The sequence below is a fragment of the Bacillus rossius genome, chromosome 2 (assembly GCF_032445375.1).
Source record: "Bacillus rossius redtenbacheri isolate Brsri chromosome 2, Brsri_v3, whole genome shotgun sequence".
NCBI lineage: Eukaryota > Metazoa > Arthropoda > Insecta > Phasmatodea > Bacillidae > Bacillus > Bacillus rossius.
In genome coordinates, this window is record NC_086331.1 from 69,555,130 (window position 1) to 69,583,093 (window position 27,964).

The following is a 27,964-nucleotide window of genomic DNA, read 5'->3' on the forward strand; positions in this document are numbered from 1 at the left end:
CCATACAAAGGAAAATAAATTTAAGCACACCTACAGACAAAACTGCATTTATACTTATTAATTTAAAGTTATAGATCCATAGTCTTCACAGTGATTTCAGGGAGGCATTATCTTTGTTTGGCCTTCAGTGTCACCTCTGAGGTTCTATGTTTTATTAGCCTGTTTTGTGGCAAATCCCAGCTACTTCCAAGGTAAATTATTACTACCTTAACTATATATATATATAATAGTCTAAAGGCCGTAACATTACGTTTACTTTCTTTCATAACGTGAACTTTTTTTTAAGTTTGTTAATGAAAATCTAGTATGTAGGTAGATAGTTAAAATTTTTGTGAGTGTTAGCCCTCTTATCAACAGTGTTTGTTATTTTTTTTTTTTGCCACAAGCAATACAAACTGAACAATTCATCTTGCCATACCACCCTAGGAAAATTTTTTTAAGGAGGGAAGGAAAACTGTAAGAGGGAAAATATAAATGGTACGTAGTGAGAATGATAGGGGCCTGAAATGTGTTGGATGAGGAGTGGGTGATGGCAAGGAGTTTGACTCGATTTAAAATTTAGCCACAGTAAATTGTGTCACTTTGCTTGCCCAATTATAATCCAACTGGCTATATCTTTAAGTCAAACTCTGTGAATGGAATAATATTTCTTAGCTGACATACTTAAAGAATATATTAATTTTGTTGTAACTATGACATAGATACCAACATCAAAAAACTACACAAGCTACTAAGTAGATATGTAAGAATATTTAATAGCATGGTATAATAGGGGTACTGGAAACTCACCATGTAAAAAAAGGAGTTAATACATTAACTCAGCAACAGTGATGGTATGTACCAGTTACTTCTTATGTTCATGTAAATTTCACATCTTTGAAAACCTTATTAAATTTAATTTATTGAAGTTTTTCTGAATAAAATTAGGGTTAGTCTAAATATAAGTTAGTATAAATAAAATAATTCCAAAATGCTCTTTTACATCCTGACAAGTTTTACAAGCATGCTCATGTCTCTCAGACACAAATTTTTTATTAGCATTTTACGAATATTCACAAGTCATCACGGTGACCATTTCCAGACCACAAGAACAAGTACACGTAGAATTTACAAATAAATCGCACGTAACCTCTTCACCAACTTCAAAACAAACACATCGACTGTTCGCAGGTACTGAAGGATGAATATAAAAGACTGTTCGTAATTATGTCCCGTGGTTTCATACAAACTCACGGTAGAGCCGAAGGACTACGTCCTCGGAACAAAGACAAAGTTCACTCGATCATTATTGTGAGTTAAAAAAGATGATTGTGGTCAGAAAATTCTATTTTACTGTTCCAAAAAGAAAAAGAGTTGATTATAAATGGTAGTGCCCGGACCAGCATGGCAATATTCTTTGTAGTTCACATAATTATGTTATTTTCGGGCCCTCGCAAGCAAGACTGCGACCTCTCAGTACCTAGTACAGATGCTGACTAAATGAATGAGGCTACACAACCGCCTCTGCTCGAAGCAAAATGCAGCTGCGTGACCTGTCCAGCCAAACATAGCACAGACTTTAAGAAGACATATAAGTACACAATTTCATGCACCATGCTCCAAGGTGTTTTCGACAGATTACATCAAGAAAAAAAAAAAACACGTGATATGGTGACATCACTTTTCACCAATACAAAAAAAAATACCTTAACCCCTTAATACATTTGCCAGAGTTAACTCGGGATTACAAAGAGTTCCTAAAAAAATTTGCCCGAAATAACTTGGGTTGAGCGAAATCCTTTGTGTAAAATTTTATTTTCCCCGAGTTAATTCGTTCTCCTTTTCTTTATGGAATTAGTTTATTGTTTATTCACCAGAGAGCAGCCTAAGCCTCTATTGAAATGTGTTTCTACGTTTCCTCGCTAGATAGCAGCACTTGTTTTATTTGCCCATGCGGTTAAGTATACTTTTGTTTCTAAAGATGGAACGCAACATCATTTACCGCGGCGATTATTTGGCCTTATTTAGTTGCTGTGTCTCCTAACAAATCACACTAGTGTATACATAGTGTATAGTTATTCAATATCCTACATATAGCAGCATGTATCTGATAGCAGCTAGTAGCAGATAACTCCCGCTATTTTTTCTGCTATGTATTAGGTATTGCACTGTTTGCTTGCATGTTTATATTACATTCGCGGAAATAATTACTTTTGGGGAAGGTGAATTATTACATTAACTTTTGTGCAGTTTATAGTACATTTTCTGACTGTAAATTATATATAATTGTGGCAAATAGACATGATGGACACCTTTTTTCATCAGCATCACATAGTATTTTTAATGTAGATAATTTTTTCTAAATTTTACCATGTACAGTGACAGTGATTCAAATGATTATGACAGTAGTTCAGGTAGTGAATCGTCATTAGTGAAGAAATAGATGCTGAAACACTTAATTTGGCTGATGTTCGGGTGTGGTGTGAAGTAAACACCAAAGGTGAGCTACCTCCTTCTCCTCCAAGATTCAATTTTATGTCTGACTCAAAACTAAATTTTGAAGTTGATCCATCTGCAGATATATTGCAGTTTTTTGAACAAATTTTCTATGACGATTTGATAAACTTGATTACAAAAGAGACAAATTTGTATGCAGATCAGTACCTTCAAAATAAACCAGTCAAGTCTCCACTTAGGTCTCAGTGGCATCCAACCACAAATAATGAAATCCGAACATTTTTTGCTGTAACAATTTTGCAAAGTATTGTAAATAAGCCAGAACAAAAACTTTTTTGGAGTAAAAATCCATTGTTGAGCACGCCCATATCCCCAAGAATGTCATCATACTGGAGATTTCTGATGTTGAAAAAATATCTTAATTTCTTTTGCTTCATATTGTCACAGCGCGTTTTTTCGCGGTTGTTTTATTTGACGTTTTAGTTTTTTTCACTTAAGTTAGATAGGTTTTGGCAGTAATTTGGGATGGTTTGTTAAATTTTGTGTTAGGGCTGTTGCGTTCAGGTAGTGGCCGCCCGGGAGCGGGATGCGTGGGGCATTGCCCGCTGCGCTTCACGCGGCTATCACGTGATCGGGGCGTGCTGCGGGCGCAGCCAGGCCGGGGCAGGCGGCGGCGGTGGCCAGGCTCGCTTCTGCTGCTAGGCGCGGGGGGGCTGAGCGGGCGAAAGCAAGAGTTGCTGGCGGAGCGCGTCCTCCTTCGCGCGGGGGCTACGTCCTGTACGGACAGGAGTAAGGAGTTAGGGTTGGAGCGTCGTCGACGGGAGCTCGAGCGGGACGGACGTGGTTGAAGGCGAGGGAGGAGGACCCTCGATCTGGTCACGAAGATGTAGTTTTTACAGCTAAGTAATCTTCATTTTAATTATGTAGTTGTAGACTTTTTATTTGTAAGTTGGTAGTTGTGACCGCCGTGACTAGTTATTCCACCGTTAATTTTACGTTTAAGTATACTGGTTCATTTTTAGGAGTAATGGCTAGAGGCCTAATGTAAATTTGCACTTCAGATTGTAAAGTTAATAGTAAATTCATTTGCCAGTAATCGCTTTAGAATTCAAAATTAAGGGGCTAGCAAGCCTCAGTTAATCAGTCCATCTTGTGTGAAAACATTTGTCGGACGTTTGTGCTAAAGACTGTGAAAATATTTTAAAAGATTCGTTAAAAGAATTAATTTTGAATAAACATAAATGCAGTTCTCAACTTGTAGTACTTCGTTCTTATTTTAATCTTAAGTTCCTTTCCCAGTCTACCGTCTAAGTTTATCATGTTATTTTTTTTATAAAGGTTCTTAGTCAGATATTTGAGGAGTCATTTAATTAGAGGTTTTCCTTGTAATCCACAGTTCTGAAAGATCCCCGGTACAACTCTAGTTTACGTCCCTTGGTATTTTTTTGTGCAGGCTTCCCTGATGCCTGGTGATGTTTTCACGCAATCTCAGGGTGGTGGAGGCTTTCATAGAGTGTTTATTGTCGTTTTGTGAGTTAGACTAAGATGCAGTCATCTCATCTCATTTCACTCCATTTCATTCATTTCATTTAATTTCATCACATTTCATCATCATTTTCACACACCCACATTTCATTATCATTTTATCATTTCATTATTTTTTTTTTAATAAAATTTGGCCGGTATTGAAATTTTTAAATGAAAAATTCATGGCATTGTACACAACTGACAGAGATATCACTATTGACGAGAGCCTAATGCTGTACAAAGGCCAACTTGGGTGGATTCAGTACATCCCCCAAAAAAGAGCGAGATTCGGCATAAAGACATATATGTTATGTAAATCAAAGTTGGGGTATATTTGGAATTTTATTGTTTATACTAGGAAAGGAACAGCGTTTGAAAGTGAAAACAAGAATCTTCCAGTGTCCTCTCAAATTGTTCTTGCGCCGGTAGAGCCTTTATTGGACAAAAGTTACTGTGTCACAACCGACAATTTTTACACCTCACCGCAACTGGCAGATCTACTGATTATTCGCAAGACTGACACATATGGGACTGTCAAATTGTCTCGTAAAGATATGCCTCCCAGCGTGAAAAACAAGAAGAAGCTAAAGAAGGGGGAAATAGTAGCAGCACAATGTGGGAAGGTAACAGTAATTCGCTGGCAAGATAAGAAGGATATCGACCATCCACAACAGTGAGATGGTAAATATGAAAATAAGGAATGATACGGTAATGAAACCCAAACTTGTTATAGATTATAACCAGACCATGGGTGGTGTTGATCGAGTAGACCAGCATTTGGCCAACTACCCTATTCCCAGAAAAAGGGGGAAAAAAAATTACAAAAAAATTTTTTTCCACCTGCTTGAACAAGCATTGTGGAACTCATTTGTTTTGTACATGAAGTCTGGTGACCGCCTTGCTTATTTGGAATACAGGCTACTTGTAGAAAAAATGTTTGAGAAATACCACTCCCAAGAATTTTCTTCTCGTGGTGGAAGGCTAGGAAATACCCCTAACCCACTGAGGTTGACAGAGCTCCATTTCCCGGAAATTATTCCACCAACCGAGAAAAAGAAAACACCTGCAAGACAATGTACGGTTTGCTGCTCTAAGAGAGACGATAAAGGCTAGAGGGTAAGAAGAGAGAGCAGGTACTTCTGCCCGGAGTGTGATGTAGGTCTGTGTGTTGCACCCTGCTTCAGGCTTTACCACACCAAAACAAACATGAATATTATTGCAGAAAAATAAAGTTTTTTTATTGTAAGTCGAAAAACAATGTCCTGAAAAAAACTATTATTTCCAACTTAAATGCCAATGGTATGTTTGTTGAACTATTTATCTCTAACCTTCAAAAAGTAAGGATTATTGCACAATGTCATGTAGTCTTAAGTTATTTATAAGTAAATTGTGTCAAAAGTTTTAACATTATATATTAATATGTCTTTGTAATTATTCATTTATTAGAATTAATTTACAGTGTATTTCTAGATTGGAAAGTAACTGTTCACCTACAGTGGTAACATATCTTTGTTGAATAAGTATGTTTTTTATTCAAATGTATATAAAACAATCAATAGCATGTTATAAAATAATGGTATTTTTCAGAGTCAATAGAGATAAAACATTTATTACTTTTTATACACATATGAAAGTTTTATTGAAATTTGTTTGTAAACGTATTTGCAATTGTTGTTGAAGACGACGATGACGATGATTATTATGATTGTGATTGTAAGTATTGTTTAACTAATAAAAATGTTGAATAAAATGCTTATTTCAGTAATAATTTCAAACATACCTTATTCAGCATAACATGTAAACATAAAATTCAAATAATTATAGTGATTTAAATTTTTTTGAAACAAAAGTGTTGAGATTATTTTTTATTCCAAGAATAAACAAAGAATTGGAAAGGATAATAAAAAAAACCGGCTTTTTTTCCCCCCAACCAAATTACTTAAAAAAATTAAACACTGAAGGGGTTAAAAACTATCAGCCAATACAGGCGCATGGCAACAGCCGCCCGACACACTCCAACGTTCTTTCTCAGAGTTACTAAAATTTCTGTCTTTCTCTTTCATCCTTATACAATAGGCAAAACTATTGCATCAGCTTATTTAGACAATGAATCATGATGATGGTGGGGGGGGGGGGGGGATAGTTAAAAGGAAAATGACATTAACACACAGTTACGAACAAAGCAACATCAAGCAACTCTTAAAAATTACATGAAAACACATAAAAATAAAAACGTTAAAATGTAAAGAGGCAAAAATAAAGCCTACACGTGATTATTCACTACAAAATAAGCAAATCATCAGAATCACTAAGAAAAAATGAAATAAAGATGAGTTATTTAAATGAAATCAGATATACTAACCCTAGTACTGAATATAATACAACACAAAAAATTATTTAATTACACCCATTAGCAAGCAGGGAGCACAGTAGCCTGAGTCGTTACAAGGTTAGGTACATTAAAAAATACTTTGGAATCGTGCAAACGGTTGGGTTGGTTGGTTTGGTTTAGTTTGGTCAGGTCAGGGATTGGCAGACTGCGGCTCTTTTCATAGGATATTACGCCTCTAAAACTCACTGCGCTGCCACAGTACAAAAAAATGCCAAACAAAATCAAACAGCCAATCACAACGCATGTCCTCAACCAGCACACTCGCACCCCTACCATTGCACCGCCCCGCCACTGTACTAGCCCCTTTCTCCTCGAATCTTGCCACTGCCACGCCACCTCCGCGCTCTGTTCGTTCGATTGTGTCTAAAGTTGTCATTTTGTTTTGTTGTTATGTAGTCCACGTGCATGTCAACTCGATTTCCCACTGCTTGAAACTTGGGGCCACAGGTAAGATGTACATAAGATCATCATTTTTATTTATTGAGAGTTCAATGTCATTGAATTTGGGAGTATCCTCTTCAAAATAGTAACATGGAGTGTGCAGATAGTACACTTTTATGCTTTTTTATTTAGTTGGATTGGAACACACCTTTTCAAACTATTTATTTTTGCTGTTTCAGATACTGATTATCTACTTATTTCCAGTTTACTTACTTTGTGTTTGAGACAAAATGGCTTCAGCTTTATCTATAAAAAATACAAGACGAAAAATCACGATTTCAATAAAGAATGGACCTAGTTGTATTTGTTCGTTAGAAATCTAGACAGCCTTCCTACTTGTCTTACCTGTCATGACAAGCTCGCAAATAATAAGAAATGAACTAACAGAGACATTTCTCTACAAGACATGGTACATTCACGAGCAAATATCCTGCAGGTGAAGCACGGAAGAAAGCTGTCCAAGAACTTCAGAGACAAAATCAGCAGTCGAGATCAATGTTTAATAACTGGGCACAAAGTGCAAACACCAAAATTTTGAAAGTTCTGCATTGCATTGTCTCTGGAAATTGCGAAAAAAGGAAAGTCAAAGATGACGAATACATAGTAGAATGCTTTATAAAAGCATCCAATGAACTCTATGAGGAATTAAAAAATAATGCAGGTGTCATGAAAAAAATAAAGGATTTGCCTTTGTCTTACAAAACAGTGTTAAAACAGAACTGCAAAAATGTCTTCAAATGTAACAGAAAGGGTCATAGTTATAAATCTGACGTCTGCAACATCAATTTTGAGTGACAAGTCAAGCCACATAAGTGATACCTTTGAATATATATAATGTATAGAAGTCGCCAGCCCAGGTTAAAATTTCTAATACGGTTTTGAGGTAGTTGGTTAATTCACCGCCGCAATCGCCACCATCTCTAGGGCATCGACTTGTGGTGGTCCCTAGCGGACAAGTGTCGAACTCTTCAAACATCCCTTCCCCCCTCCCGTTGAACGACCTTGAGCTGCAGTGAATGATAGATGGGGGTGCGGGGAATGACAGCGGGCGACAGTGCTGCGCTCTAACGTGTAAATAACAACTAAGACGATACAGGGCGTTACGGCAGCGCACTGCAGCGGTGAAGTTCCCAAGCTGCTCGTCATACGCTTCTGAAAAACGTAGAGTAAATCCCATCCACTCGCGACTTCTATACAATATATATATTCAAAGGTGATACTGCTTACGTATCAGTCTTTGTGGGATAAATATTGGCACAGGGTCCCAAAAAATAACTTCTATGGCTGCTGCCGCTGAAGGGACAAACATGTGGAGAAAATGTTGTGAATACTGTGGAAACACATCTGGAATATCACGGAATTTACATAAATAAAGTAATTTCCATTACTACTGATGGAGCTAAAAGTATGACAGGTATAAACAAAAGATCTGCTAATCTTGAAAAGAAAAATTGTTCATAAAGTTCTTTAATTCCATTGTGTAACAATCAAGAAGTACTTTGCGCTCATACATTTCTTGAAGAAATTGACTTAATGAACATGGTAATAAAGATAACTAACAGCATCTTAACAAAGCTACTCTATCATCAATTTAAAGAATTTTTGAATGAAATTGATAGAGAATACATAGATTTATACTTCTCCTAATGAGGTGTGCTGGCCAGTGAATAACATGTTAATTGTGATGGGACCAAAAATAAATAAATCATGAATGTAATGGTTAACGACCACAGCTGTTTTGTTTACAGCAGTGAAGCGCCAAAACCTCTTGGTCAAACATGACCAAAATCAATGCCATGTTAGTAACATTGCTGAGGAAGCACACGCTACAAATTCTCACCTTTCAAATAAACTTTTTATTGCATTACCACTACCACATGAAATTTTTTTTATCTTACAATCATGCATACGATTTGTGAAACAATGTTTTATCTACCCAAGGCACAAATTTTTATATCCTGAGCTTTTTTTTAAAATCATTTTAGGTTTTTTCAGCAGCCTTAGTTGATAGCTACCGCAAATTTTTTGGTAATCATTGCAACGTCTTCTCATGTAAAAACAAAATCACAAAGCACAAATGCAAGATGTCCGTCGTTCCTTAAAGCAGTAGCAGGTTTACCGACATTGAAGCTTGAAGAAACCTGTGTACTATGCAGCGTTGCAATGCGATGTTGTCAAGTTTTGAATAAGCCTTGTATCATGATTTTTCAACACATGTTTTATGAAAAATTGTGCACAATTAATGGGTAAATACGGCATAAGTTCAGCCAAAAACGTAAATCATAGCAAGACAAGTAAACATAAATATTCCTCTTTATGTCCACCATATACAATTTTTTACTACAATGCTCAACAAACAATGAAACTGTGATTAGTTCCTCAAATTGCTGTACCATTTGCGTAACGTATCACGCAAACAGGTCAACGAATGGTTAGTGGTTTGTTCTTTATTTGTCAGACTTTTGCCTAAAACAAGGGAAAGAGCATACAGATGGAATAGCCTCACATAGTTGATATGAATGCAAGTAGATGATGGCCAAAAAAATATAATGTAACAGCATGCGGCATAGGTTTTGACGATTATGTTTTTTATTGTTTTTTTAAACACTTCTTTAAAAGTTTAATGATAAAAAAGTGTGTAAAGATAAACTTTATTACATCCCCCCCCCCCCCCCCCCCCTAAAATGATGACCCTTACACGCAGGAAGAATATATAAATGCAAACGTTTTGAATGGGAAAAATTAATATTAAGATATATGGAAGTGATCAAGGGAATAGTATTTAAATGTTATACAGTGAAACCTCATTAATACAAACCTGAAGGGGAGTAAAATATTTCAGTTTGTAATAACGAGGTTCATATTAATGAGGTTCTTGAGCCAATAGGTAGAATAAGAACTCGATAAGAAATATTGAATTCCTACATGTCAGAGCACTAAAAATGTGGAATATTATTATTGTAATAGAAGCCAGATATTGACATGCACACTAACAAAATACACTTAGAAGCAATTTTAATAGTTTTAATAAAATATACTATAACAGACTGATAATTAGTATACATATACGTATGTATGTATTCTTATTTAATTTGCTTCCAAAGTTTTGACAAAAATGATTAACATTTACCGTACAGTTAATTGCTGTTGAGTGTATAGCAATTCTTATGCAAAGTATGCAAGATATATTTACATAGGTTTAAAAAAAATCATTAATTTTTTTCTGGACACACTTATCTCTGTAAATATCATTTACAGCAGAACATATCTTCTCAAATCCTGCAATCAAGTCAATTGGCACATCACTTGCAGCAAGTACATTTTCCAGTGTACGCAAAGCACTGATTGTGTCACTTTTGCTTGGAAGTTTATGCACTACCTCACCATTGTCGTCATCACCATCATTATCCTGACTTGTACCACCCTCACAAAGTGACTGTACAGCGTCAGCCGTTGGTGTTTCCTGTAATCCTCGTGAACCAACAAGATCTTCTGCAGTTAATCTTGCACTGGTGTACACACTGTCATCAATATGAACAAACTCATTGAAGTCATTATCAACTTGCACATGTTCTTTTAACTCTTGCCAATCCTCTAAAGGTTGATCACAGTCAGGTTCTTCAACAGTTTGCTGGCCAAAACCACTTTTTGCAAAGCAATGCACAATTGTCTTTTGGCTGATGCTGTCCCACGACATGGCTATACTGCGGATAGCATCCAAAACTGACCATCTAGGAAGCTCAGTCTTTCCTTTTTCACACTGCCTGATAAGGTATTTCACCAAGCGCTGTCTGTAGTTTCTTTTCAAGCACTGTATTATACCTTGGTCGAGTGGTTGTGTCACACTTGTTGTATTTGGTAGCAAGAAGAGTAAGGTAATGTTTTCCAACTTCATACCATGAGCAGTATGTGCAGCACAGTTGTCCAACAATAACAAAATTTTGCGATTTAGAGTCGCCATTTTCCTGTCCAATTTTAACAACCACAACTGGAAAATTTTTGTGGTGACCCAAGCCTTACTGTTTGCCTCGTAATCTACTGGCAGGTTTTTTGCTGCAACATCTTTGAAACATCTTGGCTTGGCAGACTTGCCAATAACCAAGGGTCGAAGTTTAGTACTGCCATCTTGATTACAACATAGTAAAACTGTAAGACGAACTTTACTGTGTTTACCGCCATGGCAGTTTTCACCTTTTACGGTTAGAGTTTTATTGGGCAACAGATTGTAAAAAAGCCCTGTTTCATCCATATTAAACACATCTTGTGGTGCAAATTTACTTACGATGGACTGTACTGACTGAAGCCAGTCACTCGTTGCTGTTTGGTCGACAGCTGCAGATTCGCCACAAATGGATTTTGTGGCCAAATTATGCCTATCTTTGAAGCGTTGAAGCCATCCGTTGCTGCAATGGAAATCGTCAATTCTGAGTTGCAGTGCCAGCTGATCAGCCTTTTCTTGGATAATAGGCCCGGAAATTGGAACTCTGGCGGCGCGCATTTGATGAAACCACTCCAGCAGTTTGGCCTCTAATTCGGAATGTTTACCGACGCGCATCCTTTTCTTAGTTTGATTACTACCTTTCCTGACCGCTTCTTCTATTTTATCTGCTTGCTTTAGAATTGTACTTAAGGTTGATTTTGATATACCAAACTCTTCAGAAAGTTCTGTTTTCGTTTTTTCACCCTGACGAACTGAATTTATTATCTTAATTTTCGTCTTCAATGCAATTTCCTTGCGTTTACGTTTTGCCTCCATTTTTGTGTGTGTACGTACAAATTCTAAAGTTTAATAAAATTCTCACGAGATAATTCACTTAAACTTTCATTACAACGTACACAAATATTAAACACGTTAGGCGTAACATATATTTTGTTTTTATTGGTCCGGCACAGATTCATGTATACAAAGGAAGTACAAAATTGAACGTAAATACCATCCCACGTGAAGTTCGATATATTGAATATTGTACAAACGCGAGTGATTTCTGAACATATCGAACACACGAACGAGTGATTTTGAAAACATAGAGTTAAAAACACACTTCGGACACTCAGGCGGGGCCGTATCTTTGTGGTAATCTTTGGTTCGTATTAAACGGTAAACATGACTGTTTGTTTATACGGACGGGAATTGTTATTGTTCGCTATACATAATAACGAGAATTTCGTATTAACCAAACAAATCTTCATTGTGTTTAATGGGCATATTTCACGGGGAAATAGTAATAGGTAATATTAACGAGTCATTCGTAATAAGCGGGATAATATTAACGAGGTTTCACTGTAAATGGGAAAATGTATCACGAGGAATGTCTCAAGTGAATTTTTAAAGTGAATTATAATTTAAGTGAAACATGATGTCTACCAAACTAGAGTTTTGAAATTCTTAGTTTTTGTGCCAGTTTTTATTTTTTTTATGATTTGCAAGATGGAAGATAGGCATGGAATGGACGGGAATAGGAAACGCGACTGATTACCCGTTGAGATGTCAAAAAACACAAGACAAACAAGATACTACTATGGTGTAAACTCGACAGAAAATTGCAGAAAATAAAAGCCTTGATTGTTGGTGGGTGCATCCAGCCCAGTTCATTTTATCAAAACTTTGGTCAACACACTTCCACGATGATACATTGTGCACTGAAAATAATCAACAAAAGTAACGAACTGCATAGCAAGTAACCTAAATCAATTTTTTAATGTAAATTACAAGTCTAATGATTGATTGTAATGTAAAGCCACAAAGACAACACCTTCATTAGGAAGAAGTAAAATTGTTACTCCTGATTTAAATTTGATTTTTGTAAAAATTAAAATATTATTATTTGTTATTCTAGTTGTTAGCAATATTCTATTTCAGATTATTTTTATTTTCTATTTCATATTATTTACTTAAGTAACTAAATTAGTAGGTAGTATATTTACAAACGCTATAACGATGTGTTTGTTTATTTATTTGAATACATATGCCCCCTCACCCTCAGTCCTGGCGATGCCCATGCCTATAGCATACTTAACAGTCGCATATAACTTGTATGCCATACTTGTATCCCTAGTTTATTTTAGCTAGAAGTTCTTACACGCACGTGTTCAACGTGACATGTTGCATTCCAGCTGACTGACCCATTGACCATCACACGTGCAGGTAACACACTCGTTTACTTTGTGCCGTCTCCAACTACATAAGGTAGTTCCAGCGTGGAACTGCCCACATGTCGCATGCCGTGTTTTACATACTAGACTATTAGTAGCCTTAGACCCCCTAGTGGTATATGCAAAATTGAGCCTTATCCAGTCACCAAACAAAAACAAATAGTCAAAGTTTGTTTAGCGAATTTAAAGAAACACGTTTAAATTGCATAACATTTTATCCTTTGAGAAACTACGCTGCAGCATTGCAAATCACCAGTTCCAAGTAATGGTAACAAACAGCCAATTATTGCCTTGCTTCTCAGGTGGTCAACATGTGTATAAGGAAAGAGAGCACAATTTGTCATTGTGCAGATCGCCGCAGTGTTTTATACAACCAACACTTGTTTATTCTTTTATTCAACCATTCAAACTTGGTGATATTGTTTTAAAGTGTATTTATATTACTCAAAAATACTTCAGATTTCTGAGAATATGGGATATTCATGCAACTACAGACAAATGCTTACCAGTGCTGTAAACCATTGCGTATCATACATGTAATAGCAGTAAGGTGCGATTTCACTGCACTGCACTACACTATATTGTGCACAACCGTTATTCCTGCACAAGCAGAGGGTGGGTTGTTATCCACCACTTGCCTAGGTCAAGAAGGCCTATGCTACAACCATGGAAAAAAGAATGTTTTTTTTCCCTGTGAGGAGGCGCAAAAGTAGTTTACAGCTAAGAAAAAATTGAGGTACATTATGCACATAACAAATAAATGTCGCATCTCATACATATCTCATGCAAAGCTACATTTCATTTCAAAACCAAATTTTTATTATGCGGTTTCTTTCATAAAGCCACATATAAAATGCATTCCAGTGGAAACATTTATGAAAGGCAAACAATTCAACATGGCATTAATAACAAAATAAAACATGTTTCCTTGTGTGCAAATAAGTACACTTATTTATAATTACCTATTTTGGAAAAACATCACAAATGTAAATATGCATCAGGTGTAACCCAAGTAATGCCTTTCATATAAAATCAATGTCATCACTAGAGTTAAGATGTATGTTGTGAAGCGATATTGGTAGCCTTGATAATGATTATTTGTATTGATATATCTAGATAATTGTCGTAAAATGTGCTGAGCTCGAAAAAAATGCTACACAAACAACTGTCACAGAATTTGTGTTTACTTTAATTCCAATAGTTAAATAGAAAACTATTACATAAAACCCCATTGTTATGACTCCCCATGATTCCTGGGAATAGGGTCATAAAAGAGAGGGGGCAGTAAAAACCTTCTGGATGGATTGACCACTTCCAACCCCTTTATGACAAAATTTGCTATTTTTTGCACCAAGTCAATGTTCATCGTTTCTGGCATGAAGTCTAAAAGTTTCAAAATCAAATATAAATTGACTCTAATAGAATACATCTTCCAAGATACCCAAGAGAAGCAGTTTGGACAAACAATTGTCACCAAAACAAAAACTCAGTGCAACTGTATCTTCTAATGAGTGCCAAGTCCATTTTAAACGGATTTCATAAGTAAAATGAAATGAATTTTCCTTAAAATGTTAGTTTATTAAATGTGGACTATAACTATAACATATTCCAAAAAGGTTAAGCACTGTGATATTTCTTTAGTATCACTTGCTTGAGTGGATGAGACATGGAATGTTACGAAGGGTGCATGCATATTGTGCAATGTGTGCTGCACTTGGCAAACCTTTTTTTTTGTGCCTTTTCTGCCAACCCAAGGAAAAAGAAAATTGCCTTAGCTGTCAAGATAACCATCACTGGCTGTAGTTATGTTCGTGGGATTAGGTAGTTTATTTTTTCTGTGAATCACCTTGAATATATTTACAAAACATTTTTTTTTATTCATAAAAATCTGTCAAGTAGATCCTGAGAAAAAAAATCTTCACCAAAAATACTACTGGTATTTTTATCTTTGTTCCTAGTGCAACTACAAGGTTGACATTTGGGACGAGTTTGTAACCATTCAGACACAACTTTTGACTAAAATTTGGAATTAATGCGTGTGGGGGCCGCTCACCTCTACTTAGCCGGCTATGGCCTTGATACCTAGTTTTCTTATGCTACAGTTATATTCTCCTCTCAATTAATTTTTGTGAAAATTTTAACTTTTGAAATATCTTGGATTCAAGTGAAATATTCACGGTTGTGTTTGTTTACATGTAAATAGCAACAAACCATATAGTAAAATAAAAAGTTAATATAATTGAAACCAACGTGATTTGTAATGTTTTTTGAACGGATGATCCTATCAGTTATCAGCCAGATCGGCAAACAAGCGATCTGTATCCGTATGATCGGCAAATTATTTGATTGGCCCAGCTCTATCAATAACATAAGGACTGGTGGAGGTTATGCTCTGCTAGTTGAAGAAAAAGGTTTATTAAAATGTACTAATGTTGAGGAAGATTTAATTTCATGTTAACTTTTAGGTAAAACCAAAATTAATTTGCAATTTTATTCCATACAAAACACCTTCGTCTCACCGGCTCCTCACATAGTGGACTGGCACCAAATGTAAGACAAACTATACTATAATAAACTACTATAGAACTTAAGCCCATAAATATTGTTTTGAACAGCATTAGAAGCATATAACTATTCCTTTACCCACAGCACATGTATGTGTGTTTCTTTACGGCACAAAGTGGTGTTATTCTTTCCGAGTTATTTCACATAATTTACACTACAATACAGCTTATAAAGTATAAAGTAATTCAGTGCTCTAAAAAATGTTATGTGCATATGCTACATTTTAATAAAATGGTATTTTATTTTAATCTAAGTCTTCAGTATTAATTTCATGCACTTTAAGTAAAATTACATGATCAGTCCCTGATATGCTACAGAATGCATAGTAATGTTTAGTAAATTTTATTTTTTAGAAGGTGAATGTAAACTGTGTGAAAAGGAAGCAAATACTGTAGGTAATTTTTTAAAGCTTGTAGTGTGTTATTCAGTTAAAAACTATTCATCCTTACTAGAGGCTTGGTGAACAAGTACAACCTTTAGCCATCATATTTCAGAGAACCACCACACAATTAGATCCTTGTTGGCAAAAACATTAGCAGTCTAGGGTCTAACTAACATTAGAGGTTGATGGTTCTGAAATAAAAAAATACAGTAAACTCTCAATTCTCCGTGTTAATTAGAACCTACCGATGCCAGGATAAATGAAATCCTGTAAAAAATCAGGAACCGTTTCAGGGCAAGGGCCGCCCTCAAATTTAGGTCACACCATATTTGTCTTCTGTAGAATTCTGAGCACAAGTGAAGTCTTTATGTATATGTACTGTCTCTCAGCTTATTGGCACGTAAACAATAGAGCACTGTCTCCATGCTATCTTCCTCCTTTCTCAGTCTGGTGTAAAGGTAGCAGTACCCCCGCCCACCACCTTCCTTGTATTTTATTTTTCTACTCCTCGAGGAAGGTTGTTCTTTCTTTTCAGTTCTTTGTCATTTTATGAATGTAGCACCCAGAGAAACTTGTGTCAGGCTGGAGGAATATGTAAGAACATAAGAATATATAAGGTGTGCTTTTTACAGACCTAACAAAGGAAAGTTTTCATACATCAAAGATGGATGCAGCAATAAGTGCGCATCTTGCAGAGCGGTGTCTGCAGTGCTCGTCATGAAATGTTGCATTTACAAGTGGGAAACAAATATCACGAGCAAACAATTGAATCGGTATTCGGTAAAGTCATATCGGTGCATCACTAATAAATATAGAATAAGCACTTTCACTCAAACAGTTGTGAGTCATATACAAAACTTTGCACAGAGAACTCAAAATATTGACCAAATTATTGTGTAACATTCAGAAACTAGCCTCTGGCACACACATATTTACATACCTGCCAACTTGGCAAGAACATCAGTATAATTGGAAGAAATACAAAATTCTTCGAAAATGATACGTGATTCAATCAATGTTAGTGAAACATGCACCATAAATAAAAGCAACATCCTAAACACATTAATAGTTAATGGATGCATACCTGTAAAAAATCTACTTAATACATAAAGGACTAATTTAAGTACATATTAAAAAAAAAACCAAAGAAAACCAGAGCCTAATTGATTCAAATATAGGTAAACTTACCAAGAGATATTAATATTATTTTTAAAAACATCACATGCATGTACTACGTTCAACAAAAAAAATAAAAAATGTGGAGTCTACATCGTTCAAATTTACAATATTTTTACGTCATGACTTTCTGTAAATAAAATAATAAAATTTTGAAAAAATTCTTTGGAACACTAAGGACGTTTCTCAATTTACCCTGAAAACAGAGTTTCTAAATTCCTACTGGTTTCTGAGAAATTGCCGTACATAGTTTACCGATGCCATTTTTTTGAATATAACAGCGGTTTTGTGCACCTACAACTACATTTTCTTGCAATGTCTGAAGTCAGGAACACTTTCCAGAAAAAATTTTTCAGCTTGATCTGCTACACTAAATGAACTATGATGTTCAATTTAAAAACTGGTGAAATAGTATTCTGCCTGAATCGCATCAGTGGTACTGGTATGGCTCGTCAAAACAAAATTGTTTTACTCAGAAGATTTCACATAACTAACGTGTTTCAAACACTTCATGTTATTAGGAACATTGTTATTCCAGTCATGAGAAACATTTAAATCACATTGGTACACGCTGCAAAACACATAGTTCTGGAGTTTTTTTTTCATATAATACACGGAAACAGTTCCGAATATGCCGACCTAAACACATGTCAATACGGTTTAATAGTGTTCATTAAACATGACAGCAAAAACAAGCTCACTGAATACAAAATATCTTCATACACAAGCTTTAAACTTTCAAAGACGTAAAGAAAAATACAACCTAACAACACATGTTAAAAATAAAATATTTACATATACAAATGCCTACAAATAATCATCTTGTTCAGTTTTGGTGTATGTATGTATGTATGTATGTATGTATGTATGTATGTATGTATGTATGTATGTATGTATGTATGTATGTATGTTTGTATGTATGTTTGTATGTTTATATGTATGTTTATATGTATGTATTTTGTATGCGTGTGTATATATATAAAATATAAATAATAATAAAACACAGTGCCTTCCTAGATTAAAATCACAAAAATAATGTAAATGCTTATTTTTTTTAATTAAAAAATTAGTACTGCAATATGCTAGCAAACAAATTGCAGGTTTAATTTATAGAATAATTTATAATCAAATGGATTAATTGTGTTGGGTTAAATTTTGATGTTATTTCAGAATGGATTTAACTTAGCTGCATCTCAGAGACATGGCAATATGAGAGACATGGCAATATCACGAAGTATGGTCACAAAAACTAGTTTAGAGAAGGCTAACCAGAAACTCATCACATGGGCCATGCAACATTTGGGGGAACGCCAAGTACTAGTAGCACTGCTGTGGTTTACCTCTCACTACCGCTAAAGTAAAATGCAAGAAAGTGCAGCCTGTTTTGTTTTCACCTTATTTGCATACATCTTTCATCTATATAATGAAAAAATGTGCGATAAAGATGAAGGAAGAGTTTTGTTTGTGGATATTAACTCAATTGCTGATAAGTCTTAAATGGCAAACATAAATTTAAATAAGTTAATTAATTAATAATCATACTTGCACATATGTTCTAGACAAACAGAAAGCTGAATACAAGGTGAGTCAGGTAAATGAAAATCTACAAAAAGGGTTGTTTCTTTCTAAGTGTAAGAATATAGCTTTTGTAAAACAATGTTTAAAGTAATTTAGTTTAAAAAACCATTTACTTTGAAAATTAGATAAAATAGCATTTATGATGGAAATTAGCAAAAAATAGCATTTAAAGTGTATATTAACAAACAAAAATAGCACCTATTGAAAGATGCTAATTTTTTCGGCCCTTAATGATTATTGGCCTCACTGTTAAGATTTTGAGTGCTTTGTGCAAGTAGTAAAATGATTTTGCGAAAGATCAAGGGACATAGCACAGTGCGATAACAATAAGTTTTCAAGTCTCAGCCAAGCAGTGCAGTAGTTACAGTAAAACTCATTAAAATATTCCCACACAATACATTTTAACATCTAATACGGTCAATGTTTCGGTCTAGTCATTATCTCTATAAGATGTATGTTTTGTTACATACCAGGTTAGCCCAGCTAAGCAACCACCTCCCTCACTTAGCATGTCTTCAGATTGCGCGGGTTCATTTAGCGCAATGAGAATTTTACTGCCCAGTCTTGAATAGCACGTCTGTAAATTTCAGTTAGCGCGAAATCTCTGCAGGCAAAAAAAAAGTTGGGTAAGACACCACAATTTCTGTTCAACTTATGTAAAAAACAGATGTGCCATGGCATACAGTTAGCCATACAAGGGGGGAAGAGATGCATGTGCATGTCTGAATATGCTATCGGTTGTTGTACAAACATCAGATATGGCAAGTTAAGTTGCGCCTATGGAGTGCAAATGTTTTTACATACGCGCGTATTCCTCCATGCCGTACCGTTGTCGCCCAGCTACAGACCGGGCCATGATGAACTTCAGTCTAGCCAGTGGCAGGAAACTTGCACAACACAAAGCAACGTCTGCCCATTCATCTGCTGGTAACTGTACGCAAGCACCTGCAGTGGGAATTATAGTGGAATCATGGCTTCCAAGTGAAGCATAATGCATCATGTTTAAGCATTTTGAAACAAAACTAGAAGTATTACAGTGTGCAGAATGTCATGAAGGCCACACTTATCTTGGTCACACTTTAGTTTTAAGCAAGTCAACTGTGTGCACAATCGTACAAAATAAGGACTCTATCAAACATTTATATAAGTCTGATGCTGTTGGTTGTACTAGTGGGAATATATTTAACATTAGATACTGGAACAGAAATGAACAGATGATTCACATGGAAAAGGTTGTTGAATGGTGTCATGAAAGAAAATCATTGGCCTGACAGGACTGATATGAACCAAGCAGTGATACATGAATAAGCGCTTTAATTTTTGAAAAATTAAAATATCCGGACAGTAATATAATTTTCATTGCCAGTAAAGAATGGTTTGGAGAGTTTGCAGAAAGGTATGCGACGTGAGTTGAGGGTCACGTCCGGGTGGGCATGTTAACCAGCTAATTGATGATAACTATCTCCCGTTACATGGTGTCGAATCTATCATACAAAGTATTCAATGGTAGGCTTATAAAGATAAATTGTGACATATTTATCATTGAGTGTTATTCTACACATTTATATTACATGAAGAATATTTCCCTACACATTTTGGAACACCAAGAAAATTAGCCTGGCTATTTATGGAGACCAGTGCTTCAGAATACGTGATTTCGGATACCACGAACATTTTTTAGGAACGCACTAGTCATCCTAAGTGAGGGATTGGTGTAGGCATAATGGAAGAAACATAAGTAAAAATTAATTATGAAACATGAAGAGGATATCAGTAACACATTCTTATTTCAATTGTTATTAGCAGAAGCGGGCAGGAATTATGCAATGTTACAGTTTTTATTTTCCATGTAAGAAGTTGCCCAAAAACTTATTTCCATGTATAAAACAATGCTTAATAAAAGTTATAATTCATTACGAAATTCCATTTTAATTATTTAATTAACAGCAATACAAAGTTGTCAGAAGTGTAAATTCTATTTCAAGTATGTTTACAAACGTTCCAACCTATCCGTTCCACTGCCAATGTGTAGTGTGTATGAAAATGTAGCCAGTGGTGGTTGATATAATGTTTTGGTTATGCTGATGGCTGTATAGTGTGTGCACATCTAATTGAATGTCAATATTGATATCTCACCGATTGTGTGCAACTTGCACACTTTGCCTTGTCTCTTGAACCAAGTTAACTATATTAGAAACTGTCAACATCCTCCAACTCCCTTACCACTTGCAATGAAAGCCAAAACACCATAGTGTTGTATAGTCCATTCCCGGTAAAATTAATATTTTAATACTGTATAAGTTATTATGGCATCAATACACTTAATTTAAAAAAAAAGACAATGCACTAGGTATACTTTGTTGATTTAGTCACAAGGCAGTATTTCTGTTGGAAAATCACAAACTTAAAAATTTCTTGGAAGTAAAAATTTAGCAGAGCCCTAAAAATATTTATTTTACCGCAAATTAACTATACTCACCTTTTCCTCCGCATTCCAACAGTTCTGGCATGTGAAATAGCAATCACAACCATGTGCAGGAAGAGGAAGAGGAAGATGAAGAGGAAGAGGAAGAAGAAGAAGAAAAAGTTAATCGTTTTCCTGCCCCTATGGCTAATCACCAGCAACCGATTACCATCTTAACACATGTTACATTCCTCACATCCAGTGGGGAGTTTCGCCAGTTAATAGCGCTCAAAAATGGTATAAGTGACGCTGTTTTTTTCAAATAAGCTGTGAAGAGCACTCAAAAATAAAAATGGTATTAGTAACTCAGTTCCTAGGTAGAACGAGCAGCTTTTCAACTAAGCTTTTTTCAACATGCTAGACAAATAAATAATTCTTCATGGCTTTCTAAATTCCTGGGTTTCTCACACTAAAATGTACAATTTAGTGAATGTGTTTGTCACCACAGTGTTTTTCTTAACCACAAACTCCTATGATTAGATTTATGAAACAGTATAGGTGTACAATGAACTATGGGTTTCTTTCAATCAATTCTGATGATGTGCATTCATACATATTTTTAACAGAGAGCTGTTAAAGATTAAGTAATAAAGCTAAGGGGAGCTCGTAGAAATGCAAGGCATGAAATTATTCCAGATTATCAACCAGGCCCTGGGCAAGTCGCGTCTAACCAGTAGTAATTCTAATGCTCTTTTTACTGATAATTTATCTCTTCCATAATGATTGGACACTGGCTTGTTCTTGAGCACAATTTGAAAAGAGGAGAGAGAAAAGTATCAGTGATGATGAAATAAGATACACCGGAGAAAGGATGTCGAATATTATGTGCTACTGTACATGTTTGGTTGTTAATTTAAAGTGAAAAATGTCTAAAATGTGTAGGTCTATAGAAAATATGAGCAGTTATTAGTATTAACATTCCATACGTTGTTCACTATTCAAGCGATCACAAAAATAACAGTGTGTGTGAAAGGCAAGCACGATTACATTGCATGATACGCTATAACATACAATAGACATTTTTTAATGTGTGTTACGAGAGACACACGCATCCGAGACCAGCTGCAGCGCAGAGGAAGGCAGTGGAAGGACGGGCGAGCAAGAGGAATGGCAAGGAGTAATAGCATGCATTCTACGTTCACACACTGCGGCCGCCGTAGGTGAGTTTTTTCTTTACATTAATAGATTGTAGTTAATATTTTATGGTAAATATACACTAATAATATTAGATATATTTGGTTGAAAAAGTAAAACAATAAGGGGGAGGGGGTTTCAAAATGGGCCACCCCCAATTTTATTTAGATAGAAATTTTACGAATACATTCCGTGGAACTGTGAGCATACGTAAATTCGGGGTTCTAACTTATCAATATAATGATTTCAACAAAAAAGTAATTAAATGTAAAATAAGAATTTGTTTGATGTGTAAAATCTTTTTTGGAATGCACCCTTACTTTTCAAAATGATTTTAGCATAAAATGTGCAATGATTATGTAATAAAACACAGTAGTTAAATTACATGTATAAAATCACTTTTACAAAAAAAAAAATACTCACTCAGGGTGTCTAGCAAAAACACTTCATAAAATTCCTGTACAATTCCCGTACATATATATAACAAATTTAAGAACACGCAACAAAAAATTCACAAACATAACATTGGTCAATTTTTAAAATTACAAAAAATTACATCCTTCAAAAATTAAACAATTTTTTAGGCCATCGTGCAAAAAATTGAACATTTCTTAGATATTCCAATTTTTTTTACAAAAATAAATCTCCACAACTTAAATTTATAATTTTAAACATTATATAGTTTCACGAAAGTGAATACCAATTACACAACAGTATGCCTACCACAAACTTGACACTTTAGAGACAAAATACTTGACAGGCTACAAAAAATAAATTAAAATCTACTCATCATACATACAGAATAAAATTGATGAAAATGGAACTGTTTTATGAATTATGTATACATGGTTTAACTGAGTGCTCTTAAAGGAAGAAATTATAATTTAAAACACTGAATTACAATGACAAAGACTTAATATGGTTGAGAATGATAATCTATTTCACATAATACTTCTGCATGTTTGAGCATGATCATTTACAAAACACTAACTCACTACATTTTTACATCATTCATACTTCTGCAGATCCTTGACTCTTTCATTAATGAGTGACACCGCTCGTTCTGTATCTTGTAACAACTTCAGTTTCTTTATTTCTAACTCCTTTAGATCAGCAGCAGCACGCTTTCGTTCTTGTTCAGCACTTACAACTTCAGTATTCTTGAGTTCTTTAAGTGCCTCCTTATATTTGGAATGAGCATTTCTAACCGAATGAATCATTTTCTTTGTTACTTCAATATTAAGAAGTCCTCCTTCATTGGCAACAAAGTCAAACACATGTCGCTGAGCAATTAGTGATGCTTCTTTCATATTCTCAACCAAAATGTGTTTGTTTATCGAAAATCCTCGTTCTACATGAGCATTCCCGTGCGAAATTATTAGCAGCATCTTTAAAACCTTTGAAAGATTTTCATATTCTTGTTTGTCATGTACAAGAGACCACCATAACTGATCAAGTCGACCTTCACTCCTAGAAAAAGATTTCATTTCATCAATAACACTTAGATCAGAACACAAAGCCTTATATTCTCTATCGGCTCTTTCTACGACACTGGATGGAAACAAATTTGCGTCAAGAATTACTTCTAAAGCAACTGTCAGTCGCTTCTCAGATCCTTCATTTGAACATATATGAGCAGGGTTCAGACAAGTCAGTGCTTTGGTTAATTTGTATTTTAATGGAGACTTCTGCAAAAGTTTCGCTACAAAATGCTGCATTGCAATTCTGCAATCTTTCTTGAATAGCAAGATGTCCTTCTCTGAAACACCAACACACTTATGCAATGCAGACCTCGTACCATACCCAACATCAATGTATTTTATGCCCTTCATATTCACAAAAGTGTTGTTAGAATCTTTCTTCAAAACATGAATTTTATGCAAAGGTGTACTTTCCAAAATATCTTTCTTCACAATTCTGCCTGCCAGAGTTTTCATTAGGAAAAATAAGCTGTCATAGAGAAATGGAGCCATTGGGACATCTGCCTGAAATTCGGTGAGGAAAGGTTCTACATCATTGGCAACTCGAAGAATGCTAGTTTGGCTGTAAGAAGCTTGTCAGTCAACATCTTGCTCACAAGTGAAAAGTTGCTGCATGAGGGCTCCCTCCCTACCTGTTCCTTTCACTGAAAGTATATATTTCTGAACATTGGGTAAAATTTCTCTGGCCCTTTGAGTTACTTTACCATTTTCAATCCACCTTACAGCGCGCACTTTAAGAGGGAAAACATTTGAGTTTGAAGCCAGTCTACCAGGAGCCTCTTTGAATAAATTATAGAGGGCTCTACAAAACTCTATAATCTCCCAACCAGTCATTCTAATGCCTGTTTTGAATGCATTATGCACTGTGTGAAGCCCACATGTACCTATATCCAGCAACTGGGGGGACCCTGGCTCTGATCTCAATTCTTTCAAAAGCCTGGCAACTTTTGCATTGACATTTGGAACATCCATTGATAGCTGTATTACTTTATTTAAATCAAGTCCATCCAACCCAGCTTTAATGGCATCCAGAAGATCTTCTCCAGTCGTATGAAAAAGAAACACTGAAGTAAGATATCTAGAAGTCACTTGATTTATTTTCGGATCCCAAAATCTTAAAAATAAATCCATTTGCTGTTTTTGTGCCACCTTATTTATACTCTCATCGAAACTAAGAACAAAATAATCACATCCCTGCAAAGTTGTTTTCAAAAGTGTGTCAAAATATGGAGCAAGGCCATACACAATAACATAAGAAATTTTATCCTTCTGAAGCTGCATGTTGTTAGCAATAGGATCTGTAGGAAACATTTTACGAAAGAGACACACACTACTGGCAGCCCCTCTTAAAGAATCGTGATTCATGACAGTTTGCATACACCACAATGCCTCGGCACTCGTTACTTCATCTTTCTGCAGATATTTATCAAAACGATGTGAAACCAACTGAGTCTTTGCTGTCACTGAAGAAACTACATTCGATGAAACATGAGAAGAGGTACTCACACCTAATGTTGAGGATTCACACAATTTAGATGATAGTACACCAGACACTGATGTCAGTTCTACTGGATGACCAGCTGAGGAACTTGAAGTCGCAGAAACAGCCCAGGAATCGATTGCTGCAGACTTCTGAATGCTTTTACACTTACAGTAGGGCCCCGGTTATCCGAGCCCCGACTAACCGAGTTCCGGTTTAACCAAGGCGCAAAAAAAAAAAATTAAAAAATATATTTATTTAAGACGGCGCCATGGATGCCGGGCGCCCGGCGACAGTGTTTGTACTCTGTACAGTACCGTAGCGAGCGAGCGGTGGAGTGGGGTGACCGCTGCTACTGTGCCAAGGTCATTGCCACCCCCCTCGCTCTCCCACCACACTGCACGTACGTAGTCTAAAGCGCTTTGGCTGAGTCAGTGTCTTCTCACAGTCTTGGTTGGTGTTAGTCCCGCTGTTACTCGAACGGTATTCTGACATTTTGTGCTGTGTTACTGTGGTGTTTTCATTATGAGCTCTTCACGTAAAATAACTGTTGTGAGTTTAGAGACTAAACTAAAGGCTATTAAAAGACTAGCCAAAGGGGAAACGATAAAAAGAGTGGCTGCAGATTTAGGTGTTGGTGAGGTAACGGTTGGTGATTGGAGAAGAAAACGGGCTGATATTGAAAAGTGGTGTTCGCAAAAGGACAACGAAAATGACAGCAAACGAAAAACAATAAAAACTGGTGAGTTTGAAAAAACATCAAGTGCCCTTTTTATGTGGTTTACCCAATTACGGAGGAAAGGAAGTCCCGTCAGTGGGCCTTTGTTACAAGAAAAAGCTAGTGAATTCCACAACAAGTTTAAAGATGGAGAAGAGGAGTTTACTGCAAGCAGAGGATGGCTGCATCGCTGGAAAACAAGGTATTGAATTAGAGAGCTTAATATTTCAGGCGAAAAACTATCATCCGATCATGAAATTGTTGTATCGTTCAAGGACCAGTTTAAAGCTTTGATTGGCCAGGAAAATTTGTCGCTTCAGCAGATTTTTAATTGTGATGAAACGGGATTAAATTACCGTATGCTTCCAACAAAAACACTTGCCTCCAAACAAGAAGCTTCTGCTCCGGGGTTCAAGAAATCAAAAGACAGAGTTACACTTTTGGCTTGTTCAAATGCTACCGGAGACTGCAAACTAAAGTTATTGCTCATAGGGAAATCTGCTAAGCCTAGAGCGTTTAAAAACATTTCCATTTCTAGCCTCCCCGTTTTGTACAAAAACCAAAAAAGTGCTTGGATGGATTCCAAAATTTTCAAAGAGTGGTTTTTTGATAGCTTTGTGCCTCAAGTCGAAAAATATTTGGCAGAAAACAATCTCCCTCGCAAAGCTCTTATGCTTATGGACAATTGTCCTGCTCATCCCGACACGGAAGAAATGGTTTCTGGCGAAATCAAGACAATGTTTTTGCCCCCTAACGTAACCCCACTTCTCCAGCCCATGGACCAAGGGGTGTTGGAAAACCTTAATGGAAATTATAAAAGACTTTTAAAACTGCTCATAAAGGAAATTGATGAAGGAAACGAAGTTTTGCATACTCTAAAAGCCATCACAATGAAAGATGTTGTATACATGACAGCCGAGTCCTGGGAGGAAGTTAAAAGCTCTACCCTTGAAAGATCCTGGAGAAAGCTGTATAGTGTTGATGTTCAAGAAGCCGCAACCTTGGAAAATGAAAATGCTGATGACTCTATCGTAAGCCTGGTGCAAAGAATCCCATCTGACAAGGCTATTACTACAGACGACGTGGAAGAATGGATTAATGCGGACGAACAATATGAAGTCACAGATGACATGATTATCGAGACAGTCAATGATGAGGCACAAAACGCCGAAGAGGTGAGTGATGAAGATGAGCCGATGGAACAGACTGAAAATAAAATAAGTCATGCCGAGGGCTTCAAAGCCATACAAAGTGCTATAGACTATTTGGAGCAACAGGCAGAAACAACTTCGACGGATCTTCTGCTGCTTCGTCGACTTCAAGAAACAGCTGCAAAGAAGCGGGCCAGTTCAGTAAAGCAGAAAACTCTGATGAACTTTTTCAAGAAGTAGGCTTAGTTTTAAAGTTAAATTTTTATTGATAAAGTACTGTACAGTACCAGTACAAAACTGTTTTTAATACTGTTATTAAGTGTGTTATTCTTAAGTGTATATTTTCATATTTACCATTGACCTTGTTTTATATTTATAGGCTGGATTTTATTAACTAAAACTGTATTTTTAGTGGGTTTCATAATAAAGTGAACTTAATATGTTACTGTAATTCAATTTTACGTCTTTATTTATTACTGTATCAACCCCAAAATGTCTTTGTAACGCCCGTAACACAGACCAGCGGCCCAAAACGCACACGCTATCATTGATTTCAATGGCGGCACGGGACGCTCTCGTTCGCCGCTCTGTCTGCCCGTGTTATCCGAGTTTCTGGTTATCCGAGGATCCTCTGGTCCACATTAGCTCGGATAATCGGGGCTCTACTGTACTTACGTGCTTAGCTCCTTTAGAATGGCTGACAACGGCTGCTCTTCCCATTGAGAGGATGGAAAATGTTGTGTTACATAAAGAACACTTTGCAGAGTGACGATCACCTTTTACTTCTTCAGCCCATGGAAATTCATTCTTCCAATCACTCTGGAAAGATATCTTTCCTCGTGATTTACGAGCCATGCTTCTGTGTGATCAAGAACCTAAAAATACA

At 36.0% G+C, this 27,964-nt stretch overlaps 1 protein-coding gene across 4 annotated transcripts in view; it reads right to left on the minus strand.

The window, feature by feature from the left end:
• Positions 1 to 27,964, minus strand: part of LOC134529353 (single-stranded DNA-binding protein 3) — a 309,711-nt gene that overhangs the window by 96,377 nt on the left and 185,370 nt on the right. The window contains exon 15 of one of the 4 annotated variants that reach the window (XM_063363333.1): positions 27,765 to 27,953. The exons of the other annotated variants lie outside the window; for them this stretch is intronic. Within the exon in view, the coding sequence (XP_063219403.1) occupies positions 27,858 to 27,953 (96 nt within the window). The 3' untranslated portion in view covers positions 27,765 to 27,857. Of the gene's footprint in view, positions 1 to 27,764; positions 27,954 to 27,964 lie in introns of those variants that run through there. 4 annotated transcript variants of the gene reach the window in all.